Source organism: Oncorhynchus tshawytscha, linkage group LG13, assembly GCF_018296145.1.
Source record: "Oncorhynchus tshawytscha isolate Ot180627B linkage group LG13, Otsh_v2.0, whole genome shotgun sequence".
Lineage (NCBI taxonomy): Eukaryota > Metazoa > Chordata > Actinopteri > Salmoniformes > Salmonidae > Oncorhynchus > Oncorhynchus tshawytscha.
In genome coordinates, this window is record NC_056441.1 from 64,951,166 (window position 1) to 64,970,356 (window position 19,191).

The following is a 19,191-nucleotide window of genomic DNA, read 5'->3' on the forward strand; positions in this document are numbered from 1 at the left end:
CTGGAGCAAATGGGATTGATTTTCTTCTGGCTTTAAAATGATTCCCAGGGATTTTTCTTGCCCTTTTCAGACTTCTTAAACTGTTTGACTGTATTTTTAGTTAGCAGTAGCTAACAAACTCCTTCAAAAATCAGTGATCTAGCAGTCCTGACATTACTTCAGTCTAAACTGCTACATGATGATGATGGAGTCAGTCATATTTCAGACAACATCAGAACGGAAACACGTGTATCACGCCCTGGTCTTAGTATTTTGTGTTTTCTTTATTATTTTGGTCAGGCCAGGGTGTGACATGGGTTATTTATGTGGTGTGTTTTGTCTTGGGTTTTTTTTGTAGGTTATGGGATTGTGGTGTAGTATAGTAGTCTAGGAAAGTCTATGGTTGCCTGGAGTGGTTCACAATCAGAGGCAGGTGTTTATCGTTGTCTCTGATTGGGAACCATATTTAGGCAGCCATATTCTTTGAGTGTTTCGTGGGTGATTGTTCCTGTCTCTGTGTTTGTTTGCACCAGATAGGGCTGGTTTGGTTTTTCACGTTACATTTTGTATTGTTCGTTATTGTTCGTCGAAATAACCACGCTGCAGTTTGGTGTGGGAGATTCGTAGAGATGGAAGACATGCGATGGGGACACAGAAGGGAAAGAGATCTCAAATAGAATGAAAGCATTATGTTTCAATCTTATGGGGATGCAAACACTTTGGATACTGAGCGTGGCCTTTGTATTTGAGAGAGACAATTCCTGTGATGCTGTGAATACTGATTTTGTTTAAAATATTTATGAGCCAGGGGGTTTCCTTTATTTGGATGAGGGATACCCATGTGACAATGGATACCCATGTTCATTATGCTACGTACATACTCAGATCCCACCTTCCTTCTCATCTCCATCTCCATGGGTGTGTTCCAAGTGGCAACATACAGTCCATTCCCTATACTCCCTCCAGAGGGTTCTGGTCAAAAGTAGTGCACTGTAGGGAACAGGGTGTCATTTGGGGGACACACCATCTCTATCTTTACTACATTGTGCCTTCCTTCTCCCAGCAACTTTATGCTAAACTGAACTCTGAGAGCTGTGTCATCTGTCTCTGTGTGACATCTATATTAAAAAAAACACAAAGGACAGATTCTAGTCGTTTTATCCATCTCAAAGTAATACAAACATCAACAAGGCTACACAAGTGCCTCACCAATTACTTGAATCAATGGTACGTAGGCTAGATACAGGATGTATTGCATTTATATAGCATATGCTTATACCTCAAACGGGTTACTTTGTTATACAAGAAATTACCAAATTATTCAAAAACAGAATACAGGGTTTGGAGCTAGAAAGATTTGCTTTTGCTCTTTCCTAATTGAAGCCTTTCAGCATGGTGATTTCAGCAGAGGAATGGGTGCAGAGAGATTGGATCTGTATTTGTGACAAGCTATAGGCTACATTTTTTTTAAATGATCGTTTAAATTCACAGGCCTATTAACGATGTCTGCCTTTGCAGTGCCTGGCTATAATTAGAAAATGGTCTTTAAGAATCTTGGCAATGGGGAGGGATTAGTGAGCGAGCACAATGTTGCAATCGTTCCCATGCCCCAGTCTTCTTTTGGTCAGTCAGCTTGAGGAAGAGCAGGAAAACAAGTCCATCTGATTTGTGTCTATAACCAAAATACAATCTGTTTAAATGTACTAGTTCAATATCAAAAAGGATGTAATTAAACCATGTCCACGCTTGTGTAGAGCCTAAAGTAGCCTATTATATCAGGTAATAAGCTACTTTATTTCTCTTCAGGTCCTACAGTAAATCCATTATTTTGACAACTATCGTAAGGGGCAACAGGAGCATTCCTCTTGTGTGAAGGGGGGCAGGGAGCAGTCTTTTCCCTCATTGTAGTTGACAAGCATCCTCTAACTGAGACACAGATCACAAAATATATTGTTTCCTAACAGTCCAAGAAAATAGTTAATCTGTATATTTCCTTGAGAATGACTTGATCATTTAGGCTAGAAATATAGGATATAATACCAGGCTTGATGGGCTGCATGCAGGCCATTGCTTTAGAGAAATTATTCTTAATAAGGGGATGCTTCTAGTGAAGCTATGAACTTGTTTAAACTTAGAAAGTAAATGGTTGATATAGATCAGAATTTTACTAGCTAGCCAAGTGAACTGGACCAAAACTGCTGAGCAAGGCTGTCTATTCTTCCTTTCAATAATCACTTGTAAATCTCCATGCTATCACCAGTAACGATGATAGGATGATAAGATGCTTCACCATCCAATTTGTCGAATAACCAGACCATATTCAGCCACTTAAACTATATGATTTACAGTGCCTTCGGGAAGTATTCAGGCCCCTTGACGTTTATCCCATTTTGTTACGTTACATACTTATTCTAAAATGGATAAAATAAATAAAAAATCATCAGCAATCTACACACAATGCCCCATAATGACAAAGCGAAAACTGATCTTAAGAATTTTTGTAAATCTATTAAAAATAAAAAACAGATACCTTATTGAAATAAGTATTCAGACCCTTTGCTATGAGACTTGAAATTGAGCTCAGGTACATCCTGTTTCCATTGATCATCCTTGCGATGTTTCTAAAAATTTGATTGGAGACCACCTGTGGTAAATTCAATTGATTAGACATGATTTGGAAGGTACACGTGTCTATATAAGGTCCTACAGTTGACAGTGCATGTTAGAGCAAAAACAAAGTCATGAGGTCGAAGCAATTGTCCGTAGAGCTCCGAGACAGGATTGTGTCGAGGCACAGATCTGGGGAAGGCTACTAAAACATGTCTGCAGTGTTGAAAGTCCCCAAGAACACAGTGGCCTCCATCATTCTTAAATGGAAGAAGGCCAAGACTCTTTCTAGTGCTGGCAGTCAGGCCAAACTGAGCAAATAGGGGAGAAGGGCCTTGGTCAGGGAGGTGACCAAGAACCCGATGGTCAGTCTGACAGAGCTCTAGAGTTCCTATGTGGAGATGGGAGAACCTTCCAGAAGGACAACCATCTCTGCAGCACTCCACCAAGCAGGCCTTTATGGTAGAGTGACCAGACAGAAGCCACTCCTCAGTAAAAGGCACATGACAGCCCGCTTGGAGTTTGCCAAAAGGCACCTAAAGACTCTCAGACGATGAGAAACAAGATTCTCTGGTCTGATGAAACCAAGACTGAACTCTTTGGCCTGAATACCAAGCGTCATGCCTGGAGGAAACCTGGCACCATCCCCACAGTGAAGCATGGTGGTGGCAGCATCATGCTGTGGGAATGTTGTTCAGCGGCGGGGACTGGGAGACTAGTCAGGATCAAAGCAAAGATGAACAGAGCAAAGTACAGAGGACCTCAGACTGGGGGCAAGGTTCACCTTCCAACAGGATAATGACCCTAAGCACACAGCCAAGACAATGCAGGAGTGGCTTCGGTGAAAAGTCTCTGAATGTCCTTCAGTGGCCCAGCCAGAGCCCCGACTTGAACCTTATCGAACATCTTTGGAGAGACCTGAAAATAGCTGTGCAACAACGCTTCCCATTCAACCTGACATAGCTTGAGAGGATCTGCAGAAAAGAATGGGAGAAACTCCCCAAATATAGGTGCGCCAAGCTTGTAGCGTCATACCCAATAAGACTCAAGGTTGCAATTGCTGCCAAAGGTGCTTCAACAAAGTACTGAGTACTTATGAAAATGTGATATCAGTTTTATTTGTAATAACCTGTTTTTGCTTTGTCATTATTGGGTATTGTGTGTAGATTAATGAGGAAAAAAACGATTCAATCAATTTTAGAATAAGGCTGTGTAACGGCAGATCTCCTCTTCGTCTGAAGAGGAGTAAAGATCGGACTAAGATGCAGCGTGGTAAGTGTTCATAACGATTTATTAAAAACAAACTCAACACTGAAATACAAAACAATAAACAATGTGATGAAAACGAAAACGGAAACAGTACCGTGTGGCGACAAACACGGAAACAAACACCCACCCACCAACAGTGAAACCCAGGCTACCTAAGTATGATTCTCAACCAGAGACAACTAACGACACCTGCCTCTGATTGAGAACCATGCTAGGCTGAACACAAAAACCAACATAGAAAAACAAGCACACTACCCACCCCAACTCACGCCCTGACCATACTAAATAAAGACAAAACAAAGGAAATAAAGGTCAGAACGTGACAGGCTGTAACCTAACAAAATGCAGAAAAAGTCAAAGGGTCTGAATACATCCTGAAGGCACTGTATATAATGTATTTTTAGTGCCTATTTATTATGACACTTAAATCTGCAATATGTAACTTTTTGGGCGACCTGACCAAATTCACATAAAAATATGAGTTATAGCTGTCATTGAAAGCAAGTCTAAGAAGAGGTAGATCTGTTCAATGTGCGTTATTTCTATGCTTCAAGTTAAGTTTTGTTTTTGCGTCTTTTACTTTCAGTTTTGTACACCAGCTCCAAACAGCTGAAAATATAATATGTTTGGTTATTGAGAAGACATTTCACAGCGGTTTAGATGGTACAATGATTCTGTAAACCATTGGGTATTCAACTCCTACCCTACAGGTCTGGAGCCTACGGGTTTTCTGTTGTACCTGAATTAATTGCACCCACCTGGTGTCCCAGGTCTAAATCAGTCCTCGATTAGAAGGGCAAATGAAAAATATACTTTGGAACTGGCTTCGAGGTCCAGAGTTGAGTTTAAGGGCTCTACACTATACATTGCTTGTTTTGTCACAAACTGAAATTAGATTAACTATTCGAATTTTAGCAACCAGGAACCAGGAGATTCGATACTGTGATAAATTGCCTGAATTGATGCGATAATGATACATAGAATAATAAGTTTATAACAATGTGCACCACATTTGTTTAAATATCCTTTAAACTACTACTAGTTTGATGGTTGTAGCCATCAATTGTCCCATTAACAATCACTCTTATTAGCAAAACTATTTCATTTCAAAATTCACATTTCTCTAGTATAAGCTACTCATCGTAATGAACAATATCAGCTGAATGCCTGCAATAAGTGATTGATATAGTCGGTGTCAACTTTCGGTTTATCGTCCCAGCTCCATTGCACTGCACAGTACTGTGCCAATAATTTGACGAAGACCCAGTTTGGGGTTGAAATATTGTCCAATTAAACACGTTGGGAGCATTACACCAGTATACAGATTTACTTTTTGTTCTGCATCAATCATTCCTGGTGCTCTGGCTGTTCTCAAACAGTCTACATCACTGCCCATGTCAGCAATCAGCACAAACAATTGAGGAGGAAGGGAAACCAAACACAACAAAAACAAATCCAGTGAACTGTGTGTGCTCCAGTGCCCCGTAAAAGCACTGGCTTGGTCAGCGTGGCATCCTACCAGAAGGCGTGTACTTGTTAGCCACTCCAACTCTCTCCCTCATGCTCTCTTCGTCTCACCCTTTTCCTCCTCCAGATTAGTGCAGTAATCTGTCTTGATACACTGAACCACCCACTTAGAACAGTTAGGATTGCTATGATTTGCTTATTCTGCAATTTCTTTTAAGGAGAGATGTGTAACCACCATCGCTCGGCACACATATTAAACAATCAAAACTGTCTGGACTAAAACACGCCCAGAATGACAAGTGTCTATTTATTGTCCTAATCCTTCCCAGCCAAATGATTACTACTCCTCCCATTCACAGATGGTACTATTGTCTTATCTTCCCTTTAGTTCTCCTTGTCTCCTTGACTTTGTTTAGGGTGATTCGTGGATAAGCCTAATTAGAAATATAACAGCATTCCTTTTTAAACTTTAAATAGAACTGGCCAGTTGTTTTGTTCCCTTGCTTTCACAATTCAAAGTAAAGTCACAATAAAAACCACAGCTAACTGACAATCATGTCGTAAGAAAGCAGAGCAATCATCTATTATCCATCTCCCCAACTGTTTGTAAAGAGTAGCCTAGTTGGGTTGTTGACATGTGGACCAATTTCATCAACACAATGACAGTCACAGAAGCCTCAGTCTGCACCCCATGTCACCATCAAAGCCTGTCAGATTATATTCAAACTCAAAGCAGCACGAAGATCCATACAGCTTTTTCATCACATAAGCCTCACTGTGAGCTGGGAATGAACACAGAAAAGGAGACCAGGTTTGCGCTGGTCAAAAGTAGTGCACTTTATAGGGAATGGGGTGCCATTTGGGATGCAATGCAGTCTAGAGATGTCTGGTGAGTGGTGAGTTGAAAGTACCTACAGAGCCAAAGAGGGAAGTGAATAGACAGCTAGCCTAGCTGGGATTGCCTAGCTAGGATTGCCTAGCTTGGAGAAGTAAACTAGGAAAGTAAAAGTTGGCAGAGCCACAGTTGGGACATGGTGGTCTGAAATCCCATTAAAGACATAGCTGCTGTATATCTTAAACAAGCGGCTGGGTCGCTCCGAAAGCCAAATCAATTACTCCATGTTAGTGGACAAGGTCTTTTGGCTGCCTCACAGTGCCTGGGTTTGGGTGTCTGACATCATTTGAGACACGTAGGCTTCTGGCTTGTGATCTGGGGCACGGGAGGGAGGATTTAAGCCTTGTGCCATTCTTATGATCTACCTCGCTTTTCATCACTGGTGGTCAACGACCAGGCAGAAAGTAGTCCTATAAGTCAGGCTACTTGAAAGGTATTCAGCTGAGAAATTCCTCAGTGGTAGTGATGGGTGGCGAAAATGCTTTTTGTCAAATTCAGCAGTGGTGACAGGACTTGAAGAGCGAATGTCCATCACATGCACAGCATAGCTTGACCATCTGGCTAATTTTGCACTAATTACAACCAAATGTACACTAGAATCCAAAGGTTCACACAAGGCCAGATTTCCTTGTAATTGTGATCCAAGCTCAGAATGTCAGAGAAGGGCAATAGTAAATAGCATGTGAATAGGTATTTCCTAAGTAAGACATTCTGACAGGCCTCATTCACCATGTAGGCCTAGCCTCAAGGATGGATTGTAAAAGTAATGGGTCAGACTAACCTCACAAGTAGTCCTAGGATAAAGCACTTAGTAACAGTGCCTCCATGATCAGCCTCAGTCCAATATACTTTTCACCATGATAGTGCAGCAACAGTGAACATGACCATGCAACTCAGTCTGCACCAGGGTTTCCGTTATGAAAATGTGGCGCCGGACATTTGACCGGCAGCATTTTTTATTTACCGGACCCATATGCTGTTACATTCCCCAGCAAGAAAAACAAAAATGTCGATCAAAAACGAGAGAACTAACAAAAAGTCACTGGACAACAACCAAAACGAAACAGATGGATTTTAGGAGGGGTTCTGAAAGACACTTGACATCCACTGAAAGTTGACCAGCAGCAACAACTGGAACCTAAAAGATGCCCACAATGAGTGTCCACTAAATTTGCCCAAGAGTCAAAAAAGAAAAACCCACACCAAACAAACCAAAAAGATGGCGCAAAATGAAATTAGGGAAATTAGAAAAAGGAATGTTTTTCTAGAAATCAAATAGGGAGCGCTACTCTTAAATAGCTCCTGGGCTAGCACAGGTGAAACACCTTCCCACTAACGAGATGGCAACCAGCACAGGTGGTACATACTGATTAACGAGTTGACAAAAATATGTGCGCCCTACGTGCTAACAAGCTATACGTGCTAAGGTCCAACCTCAAAACATATATGGAAAAACCAAAACCTGTAACAATGCATTGGGTGTGTAACCTGATTAGGGCATCCACCCATGGTGCTCAGAATGACAGTAATCACATTTAGATTATGGTAATTCATCTTAACAGAACACGCAAGTCGAGGATGCAATGACGTGTGTCCTTACCGCACATTTTGAAAATGTTAGAATAACTGTTCACATTTACTTTTCCTCAGCTAACAAGACGAGTAAAGAACAGCAAAATCACTAGCCTATGCATAAGCAGCGCTTCAGTTTTAAGTTTGGGGAAGTAAATTTTAACCATAAAAATGCACCTTTATAATAAGCATTCCATGCATCATCGCATTTGCAGACTTACTATTCGTAATGTGATGAGTAGATTGGATAGTCATAATTTAGGCTAAATTACAGCGAAGCCTACACTGCCGACCCTGATCAATAAAAACGACATTGTCCATATAATAGGCCTACGTTAAGGGGAGACAAATAGAATATGACATCGATCTAAACTGGAGGAGGAAATGATTGTCCAAAAACAAACTTTTAAGTGGCACTGACCCAACAATGATAAAGAGTGAATATGCGCAGTGCGCACTCACCGGGGATATGGCCGATGCTCTCCTCTGGTGCCAATAAGATAGGAATTGGGTGCCATTTGGGGGAGAATGAAATTGTACTCTGTACCCTGCTACTCCGACAGCTCTGCTCCCCAGATAGCTCCATCCACGTGGCAGTCCCTTGTTAAAACATTCCAGTGTAACTACAAAGAGAGAGAGGAACGCTGCAAACAAACAAGCTCTTTGTGTAATGTCCTTGGTGACAGGGACGAGGACACAGTAGCTCCCTGTTTGATTCACATAGCCCCCCAAGGCTCCAGTACCTACCTGTGAGCTATAAGATGGCGCCAAAAGGGATGGCTGCCATTGTACGGACTCCTGCTACTCTGTGTGTTTTTTTCGCGTTGTTTGAAACTTTTTTTGTACATAATGTTTCTGCCTCCATCTCCTATGGCCGAATAGAGCTTCTGGGCATCAGAACAGCGATTACTAACCTTGGACTGGACAAATGTTTTTTCTTTAATGAATCGGAGGTGAAATATTTACAGCTCCTCCCGCACCAGGCTCAAATCCCCGTCATACGCATGAAGAAGAGACACCGACACAGGGTGCACAGATTTGGGTGCTTGATGAGAATTCATTGGTGAGTGGATAATCCGCCTATACCATCCATCCTACTGGCGAACGAGCAATCACTGGAGAATAAACTGGATGAGCTCCATTCGAGACTATCCTACCAACGGGACATTCAAAACTGTAATATCTTATGTATCACCAAGTCATGGCTGAACGAGGACATGGATAATATGCAGGTGGCTGGGGGTTTCGTGCATCGGCAAGACAGAACAGCAACCTCCGGTAAGACGAGGGGTGGTGGTCTGTGTCTATTTGTCAACAACAGCTGGTGCGCAATCTATAATATTAACCTCTTGGTGTTAGGGGCAGTATTTTCCTTTTTGGAAAAAAAAACGTTCCTGTTTTAAACGGGATATTTTGACAGGAAAAGATGCTAGAATATGCATATAATTGACAGATTTGGATAGAAAACACTCTACTGTTTCCAAAACTGTAAAGATATTGTCTGAGTATAACAGAACTGATGTTGCAGGCGAAAGCCTGAGAAAAATCCAATCTGGAAGTGTCCCAGGTTTTGAAAGCGCTGCGTTCCAATGACTCCGTATTCAGCTGTGAATGTACCATCAATGAGCTTACGCTTTCTACGTATTCCCCAAGGTGTCTACAGCATTGTGACGTAGTTTTACGCATTTCTGTTGAAGAATAGCCGTAGGCAGCCACATTGCGTAAGTGGTCACATGGTGGCTCCGAGAGAGATTCTCGCGTAAAATACAGAGGTAGCCATTACTCCAATCGGTCAGAGTGAAAAACGAATTGACCCGACTGATATATTATCGAATAGATATTAGAAAAACACCTTGAGGATGGATTCTAAACAACGTTTGCCATGTTTCTGTCGATTTATTATGGAGCTAATTTGGAATATTTTTCGGCGTTGTGGTGTCCGCAATTTCCGGGTAATTTCTCAGCCAAACGTGAAGAACAAATGGAGCTATTTCGCCTACAAAAATAATATTTTGGGGAAAAAATGAACTTTGGCTGTCTACCTGGGAGTCTCGTGAGTGAAAACATCTGAAGTTCATCAAAGGTAAACTATTTAATTTGATTGCTTTTCTGATTTCCGTGACAAGTTTTCCTGCTGCTAGCAAGGCATAATGCTATGCTAGGCTATGATAAACTTACACAAATGCTTGTCTAGCGTTGGCTGTAAAGCATATTTTGAAAATCTGAGATGACAGGGTGATTAATAAAAGGCTAAGCTGTGTTCCAATATATTTCACTTGTGATTTTCATGAATAGGAAGATTTTCTAGGAAGATTTATGTCCGTTGCGTTATGCTAATTAGTGTCAGATGATGATAACGGTCCCGTTCACGGGTTGGGCGTCACTACAGGTTAAGGAAGTCTTAAGGTTTTGCTCACCAGAGTACCTCGTGATAAGCTGTAGACCACACCATTACCAAGAGGGTTTTCATCTATATTTTTAGTAGCTGTCTATTTACCACCACAAACCGATACAGGCACTCAAAGAGCTGTATAAGGCCAAAAGCAAACAAGAGAATACTCACCCAGAAGCGGCACTCCTAGTGGCCAGAGATTTTAATGCAGGAAAACTTAAATCCGTTGTACCCCATTTCTATCAGCATGTCACTCTTGCAACCAAAGCAAAAACATTTTTGACCACCTTCACTCCACACAAAGCTTTCCTTCACCCACCATTTGGCAAATCTGACCATAATTCTATCCTCCTGATTCCTGCTTACAAGCAAAAACAGGAAGTACCAGTGACTCGCTCAATATGGAAGTGGTCTGATGATGCGGATGCTAAGCTACAGATCTGTTTTGCTAGCACAGACTGGAATATGTTTTGGGATTCATCCAATGGCATTGAGGAGTATACCACATAGTCACCGGCTTCATCAATAAGTGTATCGATGACTTTGTCTCCATAGTGACCATATGTACATATCCCAACCAGAAGCCAATGATTACATGCAACATCTGCACTGAGCTAAAGACTAGAGCTGCCGCTTTCAAGGAGCAGGACACGAATCTGGATGCTTATAAGAAATCCCGCTATGCCCTCCGACGAACCCTTAAACAGGCAAAGTGTCAATACGGGGCTACGATTGAATCCTACTGCACTGGCTCTGACGACTATGTGATCACGCTCTCCGTAGCCGATGTGAGTAAGACCTATAAACAGGTCAACATTCACAAGGCCGCAGGGCCAGACGGATTACCAGGGTGCGTACTCCAACTGGCAAGTCCAACTGGCAAGTGGCTTCAGACATTTTCAACCTCTCCCTGACCGAGTCTGTAATACTTACAATACTACATGTTTCAAGCAGACCACCATAGTCTCTGTGCCCAAGAACGCCAAGGTAACCTGCCTAAATGATTATCGCCCTCTAGCACCCAAGTCTGTAGCCATGAAGTGCTTTAAAAGGCTGGTCATGGACTAAGGCTGATCATGGAGGCACTGTTACTAAGTGCTTTATCCTAGGACTACTTGTGAGCTTAGTCTGACCCATTACTTTTACAGAAACCCTAGACCCACTACAATTTGCATACCACCCCAACAGAACCACAGATGACGCAATCTCCATTGCACTCCATACTGCCATTTCCCATCTGGACAAAAGGAACACCTACGTGAGAATGCTGTTTATTGACTGCAGCTCAGACATCAAAACCATAGTGCCCACAAAGAGCATTGCTAAGCTAAGGACCCTGAGACTAAACACCTCCCTCTGCAGCTGGATCCTGGACTTCCTGGCGGGCCGCCCACAGGTGGTAAGGGTAGGCAAAAACACATCTGTCACACGTTGATTCTCAACACGGGGGCCCTCAGGGGTACGTGCTTAGTCCCCTTCTGTACTCCCTGTTCACCCACGACTGTGTGGCCATGCACGACTCCTATAACATCATTAGGTTTGCCAACGACACAACGGTGGTAGGCCTGATCACCGACAATGATGAGACAGCCTACACGAGGAGGCAAGAGACACTGCCAGGACAACAACCTCTCCCTCAAAAGAGCTGATTGTGGACTACAGGAAAGAGGGGTCCGAACACACCCCCATTCACATCGACAGGGCTGTAGTGGAGTGGGTCGAGAGCTTTAAGTTCCTTGGCAGTCCACATCACTAACAAATATCATGGTCCAAACACACCAAGACAGTCGTGAAGAGGGCACGACAATACCTATTCCCCCTCAGGAGACTGAAATGATTTGTTATGGGCCTTCAGATCCTCATAAAGTTATACAGCTGCACCACTGAAAGCATCCTGACTGGTTGCATCACCGCTTGGTATGGCAACTACTCTGCATCCGACCGTAAGGTTCTACAAAGGGTCGTGCGTATGGCCCAGTACATCACTGGGGCCAAGCTTCCTGCCATCCAGGACCTCTATACCAGGCGATGTCAGAGGAAGGCCCTAAAAATTGTCAAAGACTCCAGCCATCCTAGTCATAAACTGTTCTCTTTGCTACCGCACGGCAAGTGGTACCAGAGCACCAAGTCTAGATCCAAAAGGCTCCTTAACAGCTTCTAACCTCAAGCCATTAGACTGCTAAACAGTTCATCTAATGGCTACCCAGACTATTTGCATTGACCCCCTTTTTTACGATGCTGTTATTCACTGTTTATTATCTATACATAGACACTTTACCCCTACCTACATCTACATATTACCTCAATTTACCTCGACTAACCTTTATGCCTGCAGATTGACTCAGTACCAGTGCCTCCTGTATATAGCCTCGTTATTGTTATTTTATTGTGTTACTTATTTAGATTTTTCTTATTTTAGTTTATTTCATGAATATTTTAGAAAATATTTTCTCACTTTGTTTTTTCAATTCTGCATTGTTGGTAAAGGGCTTGTAGTTAAGCAATTCACAGTAACGTCTACATGTTGTATTTGGCGCATGTGACAAATAAAATGTGATTTGATTTGTTTTAGCTAGGACTATAGGGGAAATAAGCGTATGATTCAAATTGTCATTTATTCGCTTAACTGTCACTCTAGGAGCTGATTACTTGCGAAAATCAGGAAGAAGCTAGCTTACTTTGACGGTCTCCCAGCTGATGTGCTTATGATGTTTGAAAAGTGTAGCTTTTTATTCCAGAATAAAATTATTTTTACTTTTGGCATTTAGGCTAGCCTTTGTCATAAGTGTGAGGGTTATTAGCATGTGGAAATCAAAAAAAGCTTAAAAAGCTTCTCCTTAAATCACATACATCAACAGATCATGTCTGCAGGAGGTACCAAGGTATACGTGACAGAGTTAACTGCATGTGTGTGGGTTCATTACAACTGGTAGTTGAGTGAGTGAAAGGTAGAGTGAGTGGTGAAAAAGGAGCCGCACTAGTTTCCCATAACACATGAGCTCCTTTCCTAGAGGGACGACTCTGCTGACTGTGCACATCCTGCCTACCCTGCTCCACTCTTTAATACCTCACTGTTATACCACAATGCCCCATTTGCATCAGGTGCGTGCTGTGATCTGCTCTCCAGGTGGAAAAACTAAATTCCTGACAGCGGTAGGCAAAATAGTTTTTAAAGGTTGCCTCTATTCATTCACAGTATGGTCATTAACTGTGACGAATATCTGGAAGCCATTTATGCCACCCACTTATAGCTATGGAAGACTCAAAGAAGAAATGTCAACACGTAGGTTGCCCGTGTGCCATCATGTTGCCTAGTTACTTTGCATGAAACTACAGGTAAATAAGACCTACATGAAATAGCCTAATGGTTGAATTGTAAGTTAAAAACTTAGCCTCGTTACTGTGTAGTTACATGTAAATAGCCTAGTGCACACCACAAAATGAAGATGTAGGTCAACTAGTTTAATGGAATCTTTACAACTTTATAGTGATTGAAGCATTCAGATTGATTTCGATCATTCCAGAACAACAGTGTTTCGAAACAGTATAACAGTATAGCCTACTTCCTAAAACTATATTAAACAGCAGCATGTTATGAAATAAATTAATCAAACATCATGTCACTGAAACGGATACCGATTCCTTTCTAAAAGGAAAATAGAGCTCTGGAAGAAGTGCTGTGTCACAGCCTAACAGGCAGCAGCATTGCTTACCGGTAGAGCCATGTTCACGAGCGGACGTCCCATGATGACAGGGCTGGTAGTCACTCTGTTACATTCGCTAATGGACTACTACTCTAGTACTTGCCAGGGTGCTGCTGTACAGCCTGCATGGCTACGACTGTGTCCCAAATGGTGCTCATAGGGCTGGTCTAAGGTAGTGCACTATAGGGAATAGGGTGCCATTTGGGAAGTATGGCTACCTCTTTTCTGACAGTCTGTCAGGGGTGGAGGGTGGGAGCTCAGTAGCCTCAGTGGCCACAGCCAGCCTGCTCCCAACACAGCCAGCCTGCTCCCCACACAGTCAGCCTGCTCCCCACACAGCCAGCCTGCTCCCCCCCCACAGCCAGCCTGTTCCCCCACAGCCAGCCTGCTCCCCCCACAGCCAGCCTGTTCCCCCACAGCCAGCCTGCTGCTCCCCACACAGCCAGCCTACTCCACACACAGCCAGCCTACTCCACACAGCCAGCCTGCTCCACACAGCCAGCCTGCTCTCCAAACAGCAAGCCGAAAGCCGCCACTTCCCACAATAAAGCACAACAGTCATCTGCTGATGGGCCTTACTTCAAAAGAGCCTTTTAATGTGACTGGGTGATTTCAGACCGAATTTGCTACTGCCTCACAAGTGAGATTAAGAGAGGATCAGATGGGATACAACAGCTGCTCATCATAGATGTGCACCCCAAACACACCTTCTTTTGAAGCCTTGTATAGCTAAGCTTACCAATAGCAATTATAATGTCTTGCTTTTCCAAAATATAGCATGGCCAGAGTTGATGTGTCGTGTGCAGACTTATTGAAATTGTTTCAAAATAGTTTGGGTGGCTCTGAAGACTTTGTCCAATAAGAGGAAGAAAAATAATGGTCATTTATTAGTACCATAGAGACTAATACAGAACATCAGTAATGGTGCCTTTTTGTAGGCACTAACGGAGGCTAACTCTGCCATGGCTCGTTGGCCAAAGCCTATGGGGAAATTAATGGGGTTGTTGTGGGGTTTTTGGTTAAAAAATTAAAATAAGGTATTCGGTAACACAGGCTTAGGATATCTTATACAGTACTTGTTGTTCTATGAAATAATCTTCATCAGCTAACATCACTGTGAATTTTGAAGCATTTACGTAATCAAAACAACCACATGAAGCACATAAAGGCTTCATAATTCATAAAGGTCATGTTACCTGACTGATATTATCACATAGAACAAAAACATATAAGATCTCCTAAGCCTGTGTTAACCTCAGACCTTATTTTAATATATCCCAGAACCTCATTCTTTCCCCATTAATGGCCAACGAACCAGAGCTAGAAAATGCTAACTAATTTCTGGTTTTTAGAACTACAAACTGGCGAGCTCGATAGTGTGATGTCCTCCAACTTCAAAGTCACAACAAGCTAAAAGCCAAACTGATGCTGTAGTATGGTACATTAGACCTGTTCTTTTTTTCAAATCTATTTTCATCTTGAGCCTGTAATTTAGGTGGCTCCATTACTACATTATTTATTTATATTGTGAAGGAACCACACAGCCCTGAAAAAAATAAATCACCAAACTATGGTCTTCAATTACAGACCTCACAGTTTGGTGGAACCACGCCTGTGACTGTCCCCTCCCCTCCTCAGTCGACATCAGTCTTTCTACACTGGGTGCACTGAAAATGACACATTCAGGGAATTTCGCCCTACCCTCCATCTCAATCAAATCTGCCCTTCTTAAAATCCCCCACAGTCCATAGAAGAATCCCTAGCACACTGTCCAACACTAGTCTACACACTATATCATGTTTTACAACAAAAATATAGCTCCTAAGCATCTACTGTCTGACCGGCAAGATTTATGAACCCCATAAATAATGTGGTCGTAAAGAGTGAGAAAGATGGCATACATGCAGGTGTGTGTGTGTGTGTGTGTGTGTGTGTGTGGGGAAGGGGAGTTATTTCCAATCTCGGCTATAATGGGGTCATATCAGATTTCTTCAGACTACAACAACAATAATACAGATCAGTGATTTACTGTTATTTGCTCTGGTTAATGATCTGCCCTGGTTCATCTTTTACTATAATAAAATAGTACAGTATGTGTTGTGTCCTGCTATGAGTATGGGGTATAGTATAGGTTCTGTCCCAAATTACACCCTATTCCCTATATTGTGCATTATCTTTGATCAGAGCTCTATGGGCCCTGGTCAAAGAAGTGCACTATAAATTGAATAGTGTGCAATCTGGGACATATCCATAGAGTGGGGTATAGTATGCCTCCCTCCCCAGCTGCTCTGTTTGTGACAGCGAGACTGGAAGGTGCTCTGGAATGGAGCCCAACTACAGGTCAATACTTCCAGACTCTGCGGCTGCAGTGCTTTTCCTCGTTCCTCTCTGTCACTGAAATGTCTTCCTTTCTCCTGCCACTACACACACCCCGCCTTAAGGGGCTCCTCTTCTCTCCCCTTCTCTCCCCTGCTTGCCTCTCCTCTGCTTGCCTCTCTTCTGCCTTACACATTCTGTTCTATTCCATTTATTTACACATTTTTCAAACTTTGCAACCTTTGTAGTGGAACTACCTCATTTTCCTCAAGCAGCTGCATATGCACTGACAGGTGGCATGGGACTTAGGAAATGAAAGTCTGTATTATTAGGAGATGAATGTGAGGTTGAATTGATAAAAGTCATTTAGGATTTCATGATTCCAATAATTTGCTAAATCACTGTCAACCTCGATATCAATGAAACATGATACCGTGGCTAAATCTTCAGTGGGAAATATCCCTCTCTCTCTCTGACATTTTTCTTAAAACTTTGTTGCTATTCAAATCACTGCTTGGTCTGTCATTCCACTCATGAAAGAATAGAAACATCAAAACCCATTAAAGCCCACAACAAAATAAATGGTCTGACACCTAGTAAGTTTTTAGCACACTATATCAGATAGTTTCCCTTTGTTGTAGCAAGCTAAGAAACGTTAGTTACGGTCAAAGCCACATAATAGATCTCAAGCAACATTTATGTAGTTTCAATGGTACATCTCGACTCGAAAGATGCCGGGGGAAAAGTGAACTTCATTGCATTTGCTAGAAATAATGTACCTAATGGAGAGAGTACTAGAACGTTAACTAGCCTTAGTTAGTTACTCTAACTGAGGGAATATTAGCTAACTTACCAGAGACAATTCAGGCCAAAAACCTATTCGTCCCAACAAAACCGCTAACTCGCGAGTATGCACAGCACAGCACAGCACCGCACTCAGGTCGCTCCCATTCTATGGACCATAGAATTAGCATTCCCGTTAGCATAGCCAGCTACTTTACCACGTACAGTAGCTACAGTACAACTTCAATATCCAGAATTCTAAAATACATTCGTAAATAGATCAATTAAATGAAACTGATAACTTACAGGTAAACACATAAATGAGAAGCAAAACTGTAGAAGTTTGCAGTCCATTGAGCGGCAGACTCTTGTGATAATCGAGTAGCAATCTTTTCGCCATGATCTCCCCGTGTACTTTCTCTCGGCCTCGCTCCGCTTCTACGTCTGTTCTACCGCAGATTGCTTGCTTGCTTCTCTAGCAACTCCTCTCTATAGCGAATGCCCCGGCAGATGAGCTGTACCACTTTTGGGACTGACAGGGGCTCTCACACACCTTAATCGGTAAACGAATTCCTTTTTTTATGCAACTTGTAAATACATGCATTAATTGTACAGTGTATAGCTAAGTAGTTCATGTGTTAAGACTTTATATGGCCTTATTAGACTTAAACCCCCTATTATCGACCAATGAGTACATTAAATTGAAATGGTGCACTGCAAATTATGTTATATCAGTTTTCCATTCAGGAATATCCCTCATATTATTTCACAATTAGGCATATTTCTGTGTTGATACATTCCTAGGGCATTTAATTTCTATCAGTTGTGTAATGGAGTCGATCCTATGTCCGTGATCACTTTGAGAATGATTCCTTGTCTGACAGACATGAATAGATGTCAAGACCTGAGTCAATATCCTTTAAAAAGTGTTAATTAAGTCTAAACACCGGTGTTGGGATGGTTTACAGCCCCTTTGAAGAATAAACAGTAGGTTTGGACTTAACGTTCCCTCCAACCAAATAACATAGCACCTCTGCCTTGTCCTGAAAATGAATGTTGAGCTACCACCCACATTTACTACATCCATATTTCAGGAGGTGTTGCTGCAAACAAAGTTTCTGTGGCATTTCCGTGTCTATTTTCCTGTGTGCATTCCTATGTTGTTAAAAGACCAATACCTAGAAAGTGGCAAATCCAAATGTTTGTCAGTGAACACCAGTTGTTTGGCTAATAAAGAACAAGCAAACCCTAATGATTCCTAGTCATATAAGCAAAATAGTTTGGATACTTATATTGAGAGAACAACATCAGCAAGTCATTGCTTCTTAGCTGTGGGCTACAGTTATAAACAATTACATAATTATTTCAGACCGACATACAGCCAGACAGCTGTAACTGAAACATATCTGCTCTCTTAGATTTTCTCTTAAGATATGATATTTAAACAGATAAACAAACAGAAAACACAGAACTTTCCAATATGTGTGTCATGAAATAGGTGACTTCATTCCTTTCTTATTTACCTTTTCTATTTCAGTGTGGAGGAACATCCTCGTTAATTCCCTCAGGGAGACAGACTCTAACCCTGCATGTTCCCCTCATCTACTGCAATATTTAACCCAGTCCCACAGCATCTCTCCACCATAGTGCCACCACAACCCATCCAAGCTGTGATTAAAGCCTGACCCACACTGTGTCTGCGTCTTGAATGGCAACCTATTCCCGATACAGTGCACTACTTTGACCAGAGCCCTATAGGCCCTGGTCAAAAGTAGTGCACTATGTAGGGGACGCAGCTTGTGTGGGACGAAGTCTGTGTCTCTCCCCTCTATGCACCCTTGGCTGTGTTATTTATATCTTCAAAGAGTGATACATCCCCAGGTGAAAGTGGTGCTATTTACCCTAATCAATCACCTCGCCAGACCACTTCAGAAATGAATTGTATCTTGTGTTAATGTTGCTCAGTGCAATGGAAAGACTTAAAAATAAGCTTGTTGATGGGATTATTAATCAAATAATTTATTTCTGTTTCATTTTATACTAAGGCTATAGGATCTGGTAGTGGTTTAGCACAGATCTGGTCAGAATATGGGACCATTGGTAGCATAGTACTTACCATAATAATAAGGAATTCCTGTGCTAGAATCAAAAGATTTATTGAGCCTTTATGGTGTGTGACCTTGGTAACAGTGGTGACTCACTGAGAG

The 19,191-nt window shown here is 42.1% G+C and overlaps 1 protein-coding gene across 1 annotated transcript in view; it reads right to left on the reverse strand.

Annotated features, from left to right (window-relative positions):
* nectin3a (nectin cell adhesion molecule 3a) overlaps window positions 1–17,443 on the reverse strand; it is a 71,450-nt gene extending 54,007 nt beyond the window's left edge. The window contains exon 1 of the mRNA XM_024442844.2: window positions 17,291–17,443. Coding sequence (XP_024298612.1) covers window positions 17,291–17,384 — 94 coding nt within the window. The 5' untranslated portion in view covers window positions 17,385–17,443. The remainder of the gene's footprint in view (window positions 1–17,290) is intronic.
* Window positions 17,444–19,191: the final 1,748 nt, after the last annotated feature.